Below are 17,963 nucleotides of genomic sequence, written 5' to 3'. Positions count from 1 at the left end.
ATTTTTTTTTAACTAAAGGTTTGAGTTCCAAATTCTGGGGGGAAATGTTTCCAAAATCTTGTTTTATAATACTAACTGAAACACGGTGCTATTAACCAAGTGAGCTTCCTAGGTCTTTGACAAGTAATTTCGTATTCTTGGCAAACAATTAAAAAAAAGCAACAGGAAAAACCCAACTCTGAACCGCACGGTTCTATGATTCAGAGTATAAGAAGTGAACCTGTTTGTTAAAATATATCCATAAAGCTAATAAATCCTCATAACTCCTAACAGGAAGTCCAGTTACCCAGTTAAAGCATCACATATATCTGCAGACAACATTTGCCAATGCCCTTGCACCAAAATATCAGAAAATCAAATTAGAAGTCTCAGAAATATAAATCTGACATAGTCACACATTGAAAGAGAACCTCTTTTTTTCAAGAGTGCTTGCTAAACAACTGCAATATAGTAAAGATGAGCAAATACAGTGAATGGAGTCCTGGGTATGGTGGTGTGATGAGTTCTACACTAGAAATTTTTAAAAGCCCATGTTATTTCATTGCTGCCTTAACACCATTTATACATGTGCAACTAGGTTTCCCCTCGCTTCCCCACCAATTTTCTTTCATATTTCTTAATATAATGTAATGTTATAATATGTATGTCTTTCCTTATGGATACTGACCAGTATATTTGTAGCAGCTTAACTGATAATACTTTTACACAGAAAAGCTGCCCAAAGGCACACTGCAGCAATGTAATGATTAGTTTGCAAGAAAGATGGTGGTTTTTTTTTTTTTTTGTTCTGCCTGCTGAAGCAATAAAACCCTTCACAGGGCTTTGTTTCTGCTGTGTGCAAAAGGAAAAGGTGGTCATGACCCACCTCTGCTGGTGAGTGTTCCTGTCTTTTCTGGAGTTAGGAAAATCGAGGTGACTGAATTCCTGGTGCAGCTGTGAAGGGCCAGGAACACTCTCGTGGTGTTACTTTGGCCAACGAAGCCAAGAGAAACCAAACTAAAAACCCTTACACAAAAGCACACTACAAAGTCAGTGACTCTGCTTCTTTTAGCCTGCATTCATAAGAACTGCCCTGAGCTGGAGCATGCACCATAGCAAAGAGCAGAGTCTTCCTCACCAGTTACTGAAGAGCAACCTAGCTATACTACTTGGAAACAGAAGACAGCAACACATTGCGTGCAGTCAACAAATCCTTCCTTCTAGCCCAGGTACAGAAAAGGATAGTAGCAGAACTCCTGCTGGACACCTGATTAAGCAAGGTAGTAATAATTACAAACCTTCGTATGTTTGAACTGCAGCTGGGACACTTACGGTTTGGTCCGTCAGTGGCGGAAGCACAATCTGTTTTTCTATTTTGTTCAGGACTAACTTCCATAACTCTTTCAAAACCCGTTTCAGAACTGTCTTCTCACAGATTTTCGCAGAGAGACTTAAACTGTAATAAAACAAAACATAGACCAGGCTTGAAAACTAGCATTAAGACTTCCAAGATGCTGAATCACTATATCTTCAGATTTATGGCCATTATGGCTTAGCTTTTCTCTACCAATAACAGTATTTTGATAGTTTAGTTATTTCACAATATTATTAGTAAAGATTTTTTTGGAAAAAAAGGACTTGCATATTAGAAAAATCATATAAATCTGTAGGATCAGTGTTACTGCTTAGTATATTTATTGAAAATACAAAACTATAACGAGTTATATGGTTTGATGTGTGACACAATCTACAACCCCCAAACTCCAATTAAAATTTCAATATATAATTTGCTTATGCCATAAAAACAAACAAACAAACCCCACCAAAGGTCTCCCTTGTTGTCACATCCATCCGCTGTGATATAAAACTAGCTGTTGATAGCTAATTCAAATTCAGAGCTACCATCCTGGAGCATTTACTTCTATATGTGTGTGTGTGTGTGTGTGTGTATATATACACACACACATATATATATATATATACATACACACACACACACACACATATATACACACAGTCACTTTCTGTGCAGCCATCCTATCTTACTAACATGGTCTAATTAAATATTTGGAGACTCTCTATCTGTACATAGCTTTTTTTAATTTTAAATCTAAGAGTATTTTCATAAACTGTCAGGTATGTATTTTTGTGAATAAGAAGCATGATCAATAAAGGGCTAGTTTTCAGGCACAGGAAAAAATAATTTCAAAATGGTATTGTGCAAATGCTTATGTGGGGATTTTTACAGAATTATGTCTGAGCTGCTCATGTAAAAAAAAAAAAAAGATTTTTGTAAAGAAAATATCACTATACATAAAGATGCCAACTAACTTTTCTGGCATCTGTTACTACCATCTCTTAGAAAGCACATAAATAAAAGTGTAATTAAGAAATAATGAAAAAAAATTATATGATTATAATCCTACTATATACCTTTTTTTGGAAGAAAGTTGATATTGCCTAGCAAAGGTTTTCAGGGTTTTTTTTTTTTTTTTTTTTTTTTTTAGTATCAGGTCTTTATTTTTTTAGTATCAGGTGCATGGGGTTTAGGACATACTAAAATTATGCTTAACATTCCAGTGGAGTGGAACATTTTCTATATGGCCAGTTTTAAAAACATCTTTTTTTGTTTCGATTGTATCATTGTTCATTTAAATCTCAAAGAAGGGATGAAGATGGCTTTGACAAATGGTAAGTTGGGATCAGATCTGACAGGCAAAAACCCATCCCTCACAGGTTTTTAAAGCATAAGCTTAGGATAGCTATATGTAAGTGTATAGATATTTTTGGCTTTTCTTTTCCTGAAGACTTGCATTAGGAGTAAATGTCTTAATTCAAAGGTAATTAGAATTTAAAATTATGTTGCTTGAAAGCAACACATAACCATTTAGCAGCTTAATACACAGGACTTAATACACAGGTAGATTGCTAAAAGTAAAAAGGATAACATATAGATATAGAAGCTAAAAAATTTTTTGTCAGGTTTAGGTGTCTGGGCATGGCAGTTGCCAGTATTGTGAAAATACCAACTCCCATCCTGAGTAAAGCAAATAAGCACTTGCCCCATTGCCAACTGGCACTGAAACCCATGTAATTGCCAAAGCCTATAAAAAAATAAAACCTACAAAAATCAGATCCCAAAAGACAAACTCAAATCCTTTTCATTTCCCTTCCCCACCCTTTATGATCTCTTATGGGCTCTTTCAGACTTTAACTATACATATATAGAGTCAGGAACTGTGAGCCTAGTTGTGTTTCTAACACAGCAAGCTCATCGGCCCCGCTTTTAGAAGCAGTAACAGTGTGAAGTGTGAACGCCTTGGAGACAGAAAAGTTAATTATAAATCGATTCTTTAAATCAGCCTTTGACTGGGGTCTTCTAGTCCTAACACTGGAAACCTAGAGAAGTATTTCAGACCTTCAAATTACTGCCTTCAAAAAGGACCTTACTGACTTATCACAGATGCACAGCAGTTCGTCAGAAGCATCCAAACAAATGCTCATTGGGTTCCACGACTCCGAAGCAGCTTTCTTTGCGACTGCAGTTAGCGTCTGACCTGACACCGAGAGAAGCTATCTTGCGATGATTCTGCTACTTTTATGGCAAGAACAGTTCTCATGAGACATCTGACCCAACCTATTGGCAAATGCTACGTTTTAATGACACTCAGGAACGTTAGATAGTCAAACAGTGAAGTATACAGAGAAACACGAGTTGTGCAGCTTCACAAAGCAGAAGACGAAGAAACATTCCCTGGTGCTCACCAGGGTCTGCTCTGTTTACCTGGGCAAAGAACCTGCAGGAGCTGGGCTGGGTTGGGCTGAAAACATTTTTCAAGGTACAAGGAAAAGGGCAGAGCGTGGGAAGAAACAAGACGCCACAGGATGCCAGGAATACTGAACCTCCTCCATTGCCTCTTAAGCTCTGACAACAGGGGTTTGCGAGACAGACTCAACAGGCATCCCTCAGACAAGGGCTCTCCAGCAAACACGGTAGGCTTCTCTGAGCCTGCGCTGCGCAGCCCCGTCTCTTTTCCTGCAGTGGTATCCTCACCATGCAGCTGCATCCTTAACCAGACACTTCCTCCTGGTCACACTGCTCTGCTGCAAGCACATACCTGCAGCGCGCCTCTGCCGCCCTCGCTTTGAAAACGGCTGGCTTGGAGAACTATGCCTGATCCACGGCGTTAAAGGTAAACTGAGGTGTTACTGGAGACCTGAAGCACAGGATCAGTATCAAGCTGCTCGCTGTCATAGCCACTTCCAGTTACAGGCAAGTGGTGTTTCGCAAGTGCCAGAAATAACACGAACAAGGACAGCGAGGTGCTTTTTACACAGCACAGGCCCATGACTTTCAGAACAGCTGACCCTGTCACTGCTGGATGACGAGGACCCAAGACACCTCACTTTCAAGGGCCAAAGCGAGTGTGCAGGACTGCCTATTTTAAAATTTAGCTCTTCACCAACCAGAAAAAAAAAAAACAAAAACAAGCTGCTCTATAAATCAATGAGATAATCTTTAAATGGTGCCCAGGTTTTTTGGGGTGGGGGGCAGAAGTGCATATAAAGAGGAAGGAGACACCTAAAGCAAATGCCAAACAGTTTCAGTACAGTGAATTGCTCTCTTTTGTTCAGTACAACTTTCTTTGGACCACAGCTCCTGGAGAAGAGACCATACATGAGCTCCTTTTAAATGCCTCAAGGCATGAAAAAAGAAAGGTGAATATGTTGCTTACATAAAAGTTGCATAGTGTAAATAAATGTCTCAAGAATAATATTCTGCACATAGGGCAATGCTACAAATATTAAAAATACTACAAACTATTTCCAGCTGTTTACCATGCTTCAGACCAATTATACCAGTTGCAAATCTAGCACGTACATCAGTCTGCCACACTCACATGTTATCCAGGAAGTCCATGAGGGGCCTCAGCACAATCTCTGCATCAATGGCTGCACTGTTCTTGTTGGCTGCTGCATTCCCATTGCCTCTCATTTGATTCAGCTCAGAGCTCATTTGTCTCACACAATCTTCAATAATAAATTTGAAACTATAGTTAAAAAAAAAAAAAGGGAACGAGAGGATTTTGGGATAGAAAAATGACCATTTATCATTTTGAATCAGTTTCTTCAACACGATCTAAATCACGCCTGTAACGATGGGAAGCTCGCCAGTACAAGATACTGCTGGTGCTTTACACTAAAAATAACTAAAATAACTTCAGGTTATGCCTTATTTTTTCTGAAGGCTGTTCAGTTTCCCAGCTGATCTAGTACAGCAATGTGTCTGACAATCTTGCATTATCTCTGATGTGAAACACTCTTCAATCAATACATTTAAACAATGCAGAACAGCAGATATTCAGAGACTACAGTTCTGAGGCAGAATAAACTTGCGGTAGATGACTAAATTTTCATTGTAGTCCCACTTACAACCACATACTGTCAAAGAGCAGCACGAGCCAGGCTGTTCCACATGGGAGGACAAGGAGGGAGCCGAGGGCGACCACAGCACAGACAGTGCCCTCACAACCAGGGTCCAGTCCCACAGGGTCTAAACAGGGTGAGCAGAAGGGAGCTCATAACGGGGTCCACTGACAGTTTCAGACAAGCTAAGGTGATGAATCAGGTCCAGGGCCCACCCAGGGGCACAGTGCAGTATGAAACAGCACCAGAGACAGGGCTAGAGACAAGGCTGCAGTATGAGTCCAAGGTCCATCCAGGGGACACACCTAGAGGCAGATACACCTACAATGTAGCTCAGGCAAGGACCGAAGAGCAAGGCCTGTGCTTATACAGATCTTGTGGTGCAGTTTGGGCCCTGACACGTACACACATATGGCAGCAATCTCAATGAGGACAAAACTTGATGTATTTGCCTTCTTACTAAGTCTGCTGGCCTTATAGATTCAAGCAATACTTTTTGTTTTTTATAAACTGAATTTATGTGTTTTGTTGTGGACTGTATGAGGGAATTTTGTGTATCTTGGTATTTATTTGCTTTTATATATATATATATATGAGAGAGAGAGAATGTGCATGTATACATACATATCCTTCTATTTAGAAGGAAAAATAACTTGCAGCTTCTTATAGTACTGACATACTGCTGGCACAGCAGCACAGTCATTCAAAACTTCAGTGTGCTGTCTGAATAATGAACGGTTTTGAGAGTAATGCTCAGCAGACGACTCCTGCAGAGCCACAGGCAGAGTGAATGACCCAAGAAGGCCATTCACAGTGATCATCTGAAGCAGGCTGAACATTGGCAGACATTCCTGGTGGAAGCAGACCACTTGGAAACGCTGTCAGTCTCAGGAAATAACATATATATGATCAGAGAGAGAAGTTAAACATAACATCAGGCAAGAACAAACAAGGCAATTCTTGTCTTTCAGAAAGCAGAACAAAAGTTTGCAGCTGCACTGCTATAGATATTCACGCCCCACAGATTAGCTTCAGCTTTCTTTGCAGTGAGGTTACTGCGGCACCTTTCAGAGTTTGAATACACACAAACACAAACACACCCACAAACACACCCACACCCCCCCACACCCCACTTCATCAGGGCAGGAGCAACCAAGCTGTTTCTCTGAAAAGACATCCAAACAGTTACCCAGACTTAACCAGTGAGATTTGAACAGAAATGTTTCTCCAACCTTTGCAGTACAATAGGTTTGTTACCTTGTAGCATACGTTATGCTGAGTTCATCCAGCACATTACTAAGTTTCACTTGAAGTTCCTTTAGGACAACACTAGCTTCAGGATCCAACTGCAAAGAGATTATAAAGAATGTTATTTTTCACCTTTCCATTATGTTTTCAGTTTTCAAGTACAATTAACAAATTAGGAATTATATGCAGTGTTACGCAGCACTATGGAAAACCAAATGTGGAAACATCTGTTACAATACAGTGTTGCTTAGTAAGCCTAAAAATCCAATCACCATAGCAAAGGAAAATACTTGACTGTAATGCTGAAGAATTACATTGTTAAAAATCAAAACTTCACCATTAAGCAATGGCTTTCCATGGGACGGTACAGACTGTGTTAGCCCTCACTAGATTAGAAATATCAGTATCAGGCAATGATATACGAAAGGCATACCAAGAGAACGATGCCTGAGAAGTTTGTGCTTGCGTTAATACTAATGCATATGTTTTAATCTTTCAGGGTTTTTTGTACATTTCACCACTGTTGATAATTTCTTTGTGTTTTACTTAGAAGATGTTTCCATATTTCCATTAATGCAGTGTAAAAATAGAAGAGCCAGCACTGAGGAAGATGGTTTGGAGACTATCCATGCTGCTTCTACTGATATGGTATGAGGGAAGGGAATCTATGGAATTTCAGTCCTTTTATTTCTAAAAGCCTTTAAGACATACGTAATTCAAGCACAGTGCAATACGTTCTGAGGTACAGGCAGAACAACAACTTGTATCTCTGATACAGGTTCTCTGTATGTAAGAAAAAAAGGGAATGCAGGGGAGAGAAACAGTTTTACATTTATGTCTGATCAAGCACAGGGACGGGGATCCATGCACAGATATTTAATCAAAAAGGTTCTTTGTTGATAATGATTGATAGCTTGTTTATTTGCAATGCATTCTTTTTCAAATTAAAAAAAAAAAAAACTAACAACAAACTTCTCTCTCCTTAAATGCTTTAGCATTTAGGAAAAATAGTTATGGTCCACTGTGGGATATAGCTGATGATCATCAACAGCTGAATATGAATTAATAAGTGATGTACCAGGTCTTTCAGCTACCACCATTGCAATGTTAGTGACTGGTTTTTAACAATAATCCTCAAATTCTGGGCCCACGTCATATACAAATTTTCTGACACTCTCAAAGGAAATTTCGCATTTGGAGTACATAATCAGGTCTTTCTCTATTTGAATTTTCCTATCTTTCAACTGCCTAAGTGGGGTTATTAGTGCTTATTGCTCATATAATGCTTCAGAGTACTATGGTAAAGTAGGTCAGCTCTTTTAACCGCACTTTGGAGCAGGTGGGAAGCTGCGGCACAGTGCACTGGATGACTTACATGAGATCACGAAGGAATTCTAAGGCTAAGTTAAGAAAAAACAAACAAGCCCTGAAACACCTCCCAGGACTTACTGTGTTCTAGTCTCAGACCATTCTTTCTCTCCTTAGAGGTTAAGTATAGTTTGAAAGCATAGGTTTCTATTAGTTTTTGATCCAAATCTCACATAGAAGAGAGAATTGCCATACATCCTTAGAGTATCAATAATGTCATTCTGGTACTCATAAAATACATGAATATTAGCAACATGATTCATATAACCAGGGTACTGAATATAATAAAGCAGCCTGACTTCAGGCTAAGCCAAAACCTTAAAAACAATCACTTCTGATCCCTGAATAAGTTTGACTGCACTCACCTCCAGACTTTACAGTTGATCCTTGCCTTTGCAAAATACAAACAGACTTTGACAAAGAATGATAGGATCAACATGATGGTGATGTGTGGCACTTTTTAAATCTGAGAAGCTCATATTTTAACACTGTGACCACTTACTGTCTAGTTTTTAACTACTCTGCATTGAGAGAGGTTCTCCCATCATGTCATAATAGTTTCCCTGGCAGATAAACTCTGACAATTCAAATGCTTGAAGTGATCGTTCTGCTTCATACAAAAAGCAGAAATACCTTTATTAGTATTGTTGAAATAGTAAACAAAGCTACAGTTGACTGACAAAGGCAAAGATTCTTCTAGGAAATGCCCTTCTTCAGGGAATTGTACCTCCTTTGCTGGGAGGCATACAGAACGCAAATTTAAGCCCTCCACTAGAATATTAACATTTAACAAATATTGAACACACGAGCATTCACACTGAACATGGTACACTTAAGAGAAAACACAAAATACCGGGCAGGCAGAAGGCATTAGACCATGCCCAAGCTAGAGAAGCATGTTGTTACTGGGACTACGAAGACCAATGCGGTTATTTTCTATTAGAGGTTGTTATGATGACCAGAAAATACAACACATTTGCTAAATTCACCTGTAATTGCCCATAGCTTTGCCAAAACTATAGAAGGATCACATACTAATATCTGACTGCGAACAAAACATACATTATTGAAAGGTGCATGCAAGTATTGGAAGTTGTAGAGGGTTCTCTGCTCACAAATTGCATGAACTGCGTGCGCACAGCTGGAGGCACGTGACAGAGCGTCCAGCCTTGCGCGTACACATGCTCGTGCTCGTTAACGCAGTGTCACAAGGAGGACTGCAATGCAAAGAGGTATGCGGGCTGACCATCCAGGCCATGCGGGCTCAACACCTTGTGAGGGTCTTGTGAGGACCAAGAATTATATGTTAGCAATGTTTCTAAGTGCCATTGTTATTTATGTTTAATTACAGGACTATATAATAATCTGAGTGCTTGGCCAGGACCAAAATGTGCACTTAATTCATTTATTGTATCATGTGTCTTCTATGTGCCAGTAAGCTCCCAAGACAAATCAGCGAGTCGTCAGGCAAATGGTTTGGCTTAATGGAGGTGACAAGCTGCAAGAGGTATGCTGGCTACAGCACTCACTCACGTGAGACAATAATAGGTGGCCATCAAAATGACTGTGTAAAGGAGGGAAGTTTCCCAGTAAGGACACTCAGGCATGAAGAGATTAATTAATTTATCCAGGGTTTTCAAGTGTTCAAGAGAAGTCCTGACCATTACTGACTTGGCTAATGCTGCCTTCTAACAAGGGAGTAACGCTGAAAAGAGCCATCTCTGTTACACAAGCTGGTCTTTTGCCAGATAACCACAAATCTGATGCAGAGTTATTATCGGAAGGGAAGAACTGAGGTAAGAAGAATCTACAGTTCTTCATACTAGTTATTATAGGTAACAGTTTTAAAAAAATAGGTATGAATATGTTCAGCTGCAGAAATCTCAGCCATCCAGATCCTGTTGAAAGATGAACTGAAGGGCTAATGAAGCCCTAATGTCACCCTACTTTGCAAACAACCACATAGAAAAGATGTAAGGAAATCTGAGCGCTGAAGTGAGGCAATAAGGCAGTGACGATCAGCATGTGAAAAGATGTCGTATATGGATATGCAGATATGAAAAGGAAGTATCTACAGCACTGGGAAATTCTCTTTTTTTTTCAAGTCTCATTTTTTCCGCTCCCCACAGTTCAATGAAGATATTAAAAAAAAAAAAAACAGGGAAAAAAAAGAAAAAAATCCTGCCTGAAGATATTAATGTGGGAGAAAAATGAGATGTGGCATGATAAGTGGCATTAATGTGTCATATCTACTTTAAGCATTGAAGAGGGGAGAAAGACCATTCATCCCTTAGCTACTTGGGTTCCATATATAGTCCATAGCACGTGTGGGGCTAGTCTTAAAATATTATCAGTAGGTTGCTCAGTTGTCAAAATCTTCTGGAATTTTTTAAAACAGCAAATGTATTTCAGTAGTGGAAATAGCTGTTAAGAGATTAAGTCCCACTTTTCTACTGATTCTTAATTTGCATTTCTTTCTTAGGTTTATAAATGTTTCTGCTTCTCAGAGCTTCTTTTTAAATAATAGTTAGTTTTTACCAACAACAGAACACATTCAGAAATTTGTTGGCACACATCATAACAATCTGTTAATTACAGATTATTAAATATGTCATTATCAGTTTGACTCTTTCTGAATGCTAAATAAAAGCAGAGAATACATTTGCAGAACAGCTGGAAGAAAAAAATCAAGAAATATTTATACATCATCCTTTCCAAATGCTGCTTGCCTAAAACTATGAAATCTTTTATATGTGCAAACCTTGGAAACGAGTGCAAGATCTGGTGAATTTGGCTGCTTTCTACATACTGGGTTAGACTGAGTTAACTCCATACTGTCGTTTAATGTGTGCTAGTATAGAGCTAATGTTGTTAACTGCAGATTTGCTAGGGTTTCCACAGGAAACTGCAGAGATGCAAATTACTTCTGCATGAATTAAAGAGAGCCTCTCTAATCTGAATTCCAATCCTCTGCATTTATCTGTAATTTCACAGATCTAATTGCTTAAGTTTCCTAATGGAACTTCCTGGTTACTTCTGTTCAGAAAATAGTTTTACATATAATATGCATATCTAGGAAAGACACAGGTCCATCACTTAAGCCGTTCTTTTTGTCTCTGAAAGCCATCTGCCTCTCACCCAACTATCTAGGTATTGTGAATCCCATTTGGAGGTGCTTAGCTCTTCCTGATTTACCTACAGTTTATGTAATAACGTTGCACGTAAGTAACCTGCTTTTGCTTTCTGTTTTTTTGCCTACCAATTGCTATAACTCATTTATGCCATATTCTGCCACCTTGTGAAAAACAAAACAAGTATTAGCTTTCCGCCCCCCCCCCCCTTTTATCAGCTCCCAACTTGTCAGACATGAAAAAATGATTTAGTGCGAATATATGCCCTCCTTTTGGGCTGAACAAACAGGAGTTAACCAAAATTCTGTATTATCATAATCTGTTCACTGTGACTTTTGACTTAATTTAAAAAAAAAAAAAAAAAAAAGGACTATGGGTTGGATCCCACTGTACTACTCTTATTTCTTTACAGCAGACTGATCTTATTTATGTTATTTTTTAAGTACCCGTCCTGCTTGGCTACAACAGCGAGTAAGAGAGTTAATAAAGAAACTCATATTGTTCAGGCTGTTTTATTTTAATGGCAAGAGTGCTGAGAGCCTAGTTTTTTCCTCTATTTATAAAGCTCCCTACCCTGTCCATATGGAATAGGCCTACTCTGAACATAGGGACTGCTGTTTGATTATGGTATTGTGATTACATTGCTTGAAAGACTCCTCACAATGTGGCAGGGAGGAGATTAACAGCATTTAATTTCACTTAGAATTAGTTTTCCTTTAAATGAGATAGGCCTCATTATTCTGCTGAAAATCATCTGACTTTTTGTGCCCTCCACAAACAAAAATTAAACTATTCTCTCCCTGCAAGGGGAGAGGTTGACAGGTTTTATTGCTGGCTTTGTTTCTTGCAAGTACCAGTTCAGTAAGGTCCTTAAGAGTACCTTGCCACTCCAGTCTGTGCTCTTCCAGTGTCTAGGGGATAAAGTATTCCAAATCAAGGACAAACATTTTAGTTGCACTTTGAAATGGATGGAAAAAAACTGAACACGTGTGCATTTTCCTTCAAAAAATTCTCCTGACAAGAAACAAACAAAACTATGAATGTGAGTGGCAGAGGCCAAGGGTTTTATGCTTCACTTCACCACTAAGAGCAAAATCCTAAACTCTTTACTCGTTCCCAATTGAGGGCAAAGTCTCTGTCTGCGATGATCAGGTTTTGGAATGGCATTTCACCCCCAGGACTATTTAGGGGCTTTATGTGGAGACTGAAGGCAACTCTTAACACATTTTTGTGAAAACAGGACTTGTGAATTTTCTTGTTTGTTATTACAGTTTATAAAGATGAGGAAATTAGTTCATTTTAGAATTGTTTTAAACAAGATTTCCTGTCTTTCTTAAGTGATGCACATTAAGTCCGCTCCTCCTTGAATTTGTTGAAGAAGCAGTTCAAGGTTTAGTGACGTTTATTAACTTTGATTTTGATAGCATCATATTCTTCTTAAAAATCTACGTTAGTGTTTTGTGCTTACCGAACCTTTAAAAAAGGGGCAGAAGTTGTTGATCTCTTTTCCCTCTCTCTTTCTCAGTTTTTATTCTACTGGCTTATGATGTCTCCAGTTTGCTAGCTCTGAACTCACGGAGAGCATCAGTGTGGCCAGCTCATGCCTTACGAGAAGGTATACATTCAGTTGCCCTGGACAAATGAGAATGATTGGAAGCAGATTTCCTACAATCTACCTGCTGATCTGAGTAAACAGAAATAAAGCAGTTTGACTGTCTACGTTTCTTACCTTTCAAAAATACATTTGTGCCAAATATAATATTTAGCTACCTCTCATGATTTAGGGTTACATATTTAACAGAATCTAAATTACAGGCTTTCAACTCAAAGCAGTTATGTTTCTTAGCAGGTGTCTACTTCAAAAAGTTAGATATGGTGAATGGGTAATAAACTGGATCACACACAGTGAGGAAGTTATCCTACCACTCTACTGACAGAAATTATTGTTGACATCTTACACCACATTATTTGACAAGTCTACTCTGGTAGTTCAGATCTGCGGGTACAACAGCTGGGACTTCCCCTGCAAAAGGGGTCTGCACGGAGAAGTCCTGAAGCACCAGGCAGCACATACATAGCATCAGGGCCAGAAGGTGCGGCAAAGAGAGGGCGGCATCGCTGCTGTCATGACAATGCAACTTAAGTGCTACCATGACAAAGTTGGCAAGCATTTTGTTCACGTTACAGCCAAATCAACGCTGCTGTTGCAGAAGTATATGCTTATGTCTTGGCCCTTTGTAGACATAACTTTTTCTTAACCTGTTTTTTCCTGATACAGTTGCAACAATGCAAATATACATGCAGAAATGAGATGCAACTTCAGTGGTTGCTCCTGAATCCACATGGTCAACCAGTGACCTCAGTTACTTAATAATAGCTCATTTTACCTTTTCCTTCTTCTACATAAACTGAATGGACTTCTAAGAAGTGTTCCTTCAAAAGAAACTGATGGACTTTGTAAGTAAGTGCCTTTGCAGCCTTGGATGATATTATAGAAGGTATTTCCTTCAATGCAAATAAGACGTTCTAAGGTAAAAGAGTACTTGGCTTTAAAGGGGAAAATATTCTCGTTAAAGGTACCTGTATTTGTGGCCTTTATTTTGCCATACTCTGCTATTTACAGCAGGAATTTAGCAAAGGAGCTGGGCTGGAAAATTGCCTTAGTAAAACCTTTTCTTTTTTCATAGCTATTTAAACAGAAACTTTAGCAAACAATCGTAGCCTGATTTAAGTCGGAAGGGACCTCTGGAGACCCTTAGGTGTATAGCACACATGTAAAATTCTCATCGAGTATGCTAAAAAGTTCCTTTGTAGGAAACAACTAACTTTGTAAAACTGCTGTAGGGCTGGAATTCTCCGACTTGAAACTGGTACCTGGCTGCAGAACTTGCTTTGAGAATTCCAGCTGCTCACACCATTTCCCCAAGCTGAAGGGTTCAAAACCAAATGTAACTGAAATAATTGTCTCGTACTGTAAAACATCTCCCATTTTAAGCTAATCTTTGGTGAAGTAAAGCTCATAAGTTATTCTATGTTTGTTAGATAATATAAAAGGAAAATTACATCCATACATGTATACCCACATATGTATACACACTGAAAACATTCAGAGATCAATTTTCTGCGGCAAATATGAGTTACTTATTTGTAAATGCTTAGATGCTGTCCTCCACTGACACAGCTATTTATATTTGATAAATTCTTCCTGCGTGATCTTAAGCTCCTTATTACTTTAATGGCAGAATAAGCCAACTGAGTACCAATTATTAGCAAAAATCTGAGGGATGTGTTCATAATGCAGAAGCTGTCCCCATCTCCTGTGCTCCTACCTCTGCATGGTATCAGAGCAAGTCTCTCTCAGATTTCTGAAGGTTTACTGCATTCATGCACTTTTATGAGGAACTTGTCACAGACTAGACAAAACATATAGTCTATGAAGTAGACACATACACACACACACACACACACACACACACACACAAAAATTCTAGAGCCTTTCCACTTTTACTAAATGGAAGATTTGTATTTATTTAAGACTGATAGTAATTGCATTCTAGTAGAATTAGCCTCACAGGCAAGAGTTACTTTAAAGTCTTCAGAACTGTTTGTACTCCCAGATATGGGACAAAAACTTAGCAAACTGATTATAGGCTATGCAAATAATGGTATCTAAAAACATATTATTTTTAAGTACCTAGCTCTGCATTTATTCCAGTGCATCCCACCCTTCTTTAAGAAGGATCCAAATTTTGCATTAATAATGAAAATCACAGTGAAGTTGTGCAGCTGAAATTTTCTACCCTGGCAAAAGGGCCAGATTGTTCCAGTCCCAGAGACAAGCTTCACTAAGTGGGGTGTGGGCTTTTTACAGTAGTTGTTTTCACACACCACAAAACTAAAATGTACCCAAACGTATGCCTTTTGAATGCCGGTCTTAGATCAATTTACTGTGTAGTGGTTTATTTAAATCTACAGTTCTTCTATAAACTCCCAAAATAGAAATTTTAATTTGTTAAAAGGGCTCTGGTTGTCTGCTTTATTAAGATTTTTAATTTTCTCCCATTAAGCTGTGGAATAATATTTAAGACCTAAAGTAATAAAAATTCATCACTGGATTTTGCAAAAGGCCTTAATCCACATTACGCATTCCAGCTTGTGTACCTAGTAGGTCAACTATAGCACTGTTGAATGTATCACTTTGTACTGCTGTTGCTGAGATAGAAAAACTGTCAGAATTTAAAGCTCACTTTGTTCTCCTGTGACTTTACAACCCTTGTGAGTATTTTTTCTTTTAGTGGAGCTTCACAGTGCTATCCTTACTAACAACAGAAACGCTACCGCATCTTTTTGAAGAAATACTGGAGAAAGCAGATCGGTGTGGAAGCCATCAGTACACTAAGTGGGTTTATTCACCCTTTATAGCTAGCTACTCCATATGCCTTATGACCAGTAACAGGTAAACTGGTCACCTTCATTCACACATACAACAGAGTAAATAGTTGACCTAAAAGAATATAATTTATCATTTGTGTCTTTTCGTCTCTGAGTAAAAACTAAGTTTGGCGCAGAAGATGAAACAAAAGTTTTGGCACCCTTGCAGGCCCTGATCTTATAAATGGATCCCACAGTCTTGGCAGCATCCATGTATGCAATTTTCTCCGCAGATTCAGGATTATAAGTCCCCCACTCATCCTGATCATAAGCAGTACAGTAACAAACAAATGCGTATCATCTTTACACTAACATATATCAGTAGCTCTGAATGGCATCTATATTATTTCTCAACTGGTACTGCCCAAGCCATGGGGAACGGACTGAAGATGACTTGGTAAATTTTAGCCAAAAACTGTTTCACTGCTCAGCTTCTCCACATCCTAACCTCCAAGGTCAAATATTCTCTATTATTCTCTGTCCTAACTCTATTGCACAGGCTTACTACTGACAAACGTCTACTGTTTATTTTTGTGGTGACACAAGCAGGGGAAATTGCAAGAAGAGACAATGCAGATATGAGACATCAATACATGTGCTGCAGGGATCAGTGGGGACAGTAAAAGACAACATATACAAACAGGACAGACCATCAAACAATTAACTCTCTGGGATCATCTGTTCAATTTATTTCAATGAGAGTTTCCCCGAGTGAGAACTAAATAAAAATAAAATAAGAAATAATTTGTATTTATAGTCATAAATATTTTTCAATATTTATTTTAACATTGAAATCTGTTAAATTAAAGAAGTAAGTAATTTATTTTAAGGCATGTTCTTTCAGGCACATAGAAATGTGGACCTGTACACAATTTAGTGCACTTTAAAGGACTATTAATACATTTTTAGGACTGCAGTAACACAAAACATCAAGATCCGGTCTGTAATGAACACTGAAGACAGTGGATTTACGGCTGAGTTCAGAACATAGACCTGGTTTATTTAGTAGAAAAAAAATCACTGAGCTTTGAAAATGAAATGCGCTATTTTCAGAGGACACGTGTCCGCACAGGAAATGTTGTGCTAGGTCAGACCTGAGATCCATCTAGTTCAAGACCACATCTGATCAAATTACTTAGAAAATCAAACTACTTCAGAAGGAAAATGAATTTTGCAGCAAAGCGGTAAAAGGCGATCGGCACTCTTTAGCTCTTTTTTCCTAGCCTGTGAATCGGAGATAGGCTTAAGCTATTTGACAAGGGAGTTTAGAAAGATAATGCAAATTCTCTCTGGAGGTTGCAAGTTCCTCCAAAGTTTGTAGGAGACATGTTGCTTTGATACTGTAACACCCTTAATAATTCATTCACAGTCCTCACTTAACCTCAAAAGGGAAACTGGAAAGGGTGAGAACAGATGAGAGATTTTGAAAGAAAACTGCTATGAAAAAATCCTAATTTTTGGACTAAGTTTTTATTTTTAGGCTATTCAGATAAAAGGAAAAGTAATTTTTTCTTGCGGAAAACTAAACATTTAAAAGATTCAAGAAAATATTCTATGATTAGAAAATAATCTGATAGATATAGACATAATATAATGTACTGCCTCAATTAAAGGAATACACTGCAGAGGTATGCAAGGTGCTGCTCAGCTTCCTGCTGCCCTTGTCTTCAGCAAGATTTATGGACACTTAGCTGTTTTTAGGATTCAGGGCATTCTGTAGGATTAGATCCCAGACCTTAATATAAAAGTACTCTGCACAGAACATAAAATCATGGAAGAGATTTCTTTGTCATATTCATACAGCAAAAAGGCTTTAATGGGAACCACAAAAACCAGCCACATCTGCGTTATACATATATGTGTGTGTGTATATATAATGTCATGTACACACACACACACACACACACACACACCTGGATGATCTATACACACACACACACACACACACTCAAATACATAATATATTTAAGTTTGATATAAAACTTTTAATGACAAGACGACTGCAGAAGTTTGTTTCGTTTTCTCTGGAGTATGAAGTTTTTTTGCCATGGCTGCTCCAAAGAGCTACTACTAGCTCAGCAAAACCTCCTCATCATGGAGCTAATCTGTAGGTTCATTTGGAAGCTGCTGTTCTGTGACTGGCAAGAGAGCAGTTCACAGAGGAGCGTCTTCCCTCTGAAAAGCCTCCCTGTGGCTGTGGACATCTGAAACAACGTTATTTCCAGTTCTCTCTATGGTATGTCACATTAGATCTAAGTTCTGTGACACTTTCAAACTGCAGCATCGAAAGGAAATACATATGCAACTTCTTTTTAAATGCCAGCTACTGATAATAAGGATAGTGTATTCATGACCTCTCTCTGTATATATTTTACAAGA

At 38.5% G+C, this 17,963-nt stretch overlaps 1 protein-coding gene across 1 annotated transcript in view; it reads right to left on the bottom strand.

Moving 5' to 3' along the window:
• Window positions 1-17,963, bottom strand: part of UNC13C (unc-13 homolog C) — a 201,073-nt gene that overhangs the window by 28,761 nt on the left and 154,349 nt on the right. The window contains exons 23-25 of the mRNA XM_068958236.1: window positions 6,664-6,752; window positions 4,881-5,030; window positions 1,312-1,435 (exon numbers count right to left, since the gene is read on the bottom strand). Of these exons, the coding sequence (XP_068814337.1) occupies window positions 1,312-1,435; window positions 4,881-5,030; window positions 6,664-6,752 (363 nt within the window). The remainder of the gene's footprint in view (window positions 1-1,311; window positions 1,436-4,880; window positions 5,031-6,663; window positions 6,753-17,963) is intronic.

This window comes from Struthio camelus, chromosome 12, assembly GCF_040807025.1.
Source record: "Struthio camelus isolate bStrCam1 chromosome 12, bStrCam1.hap1, whole genome shotgun sequence".
NCBI lineage: Eukaryota > Metazoa > Chordata > Aves > Struthioniformes > Struthionidae > Struthio > Struthio camelus.
This window is presented reverse-complemented; position numbering and strand designations above follow the sequence as displayed.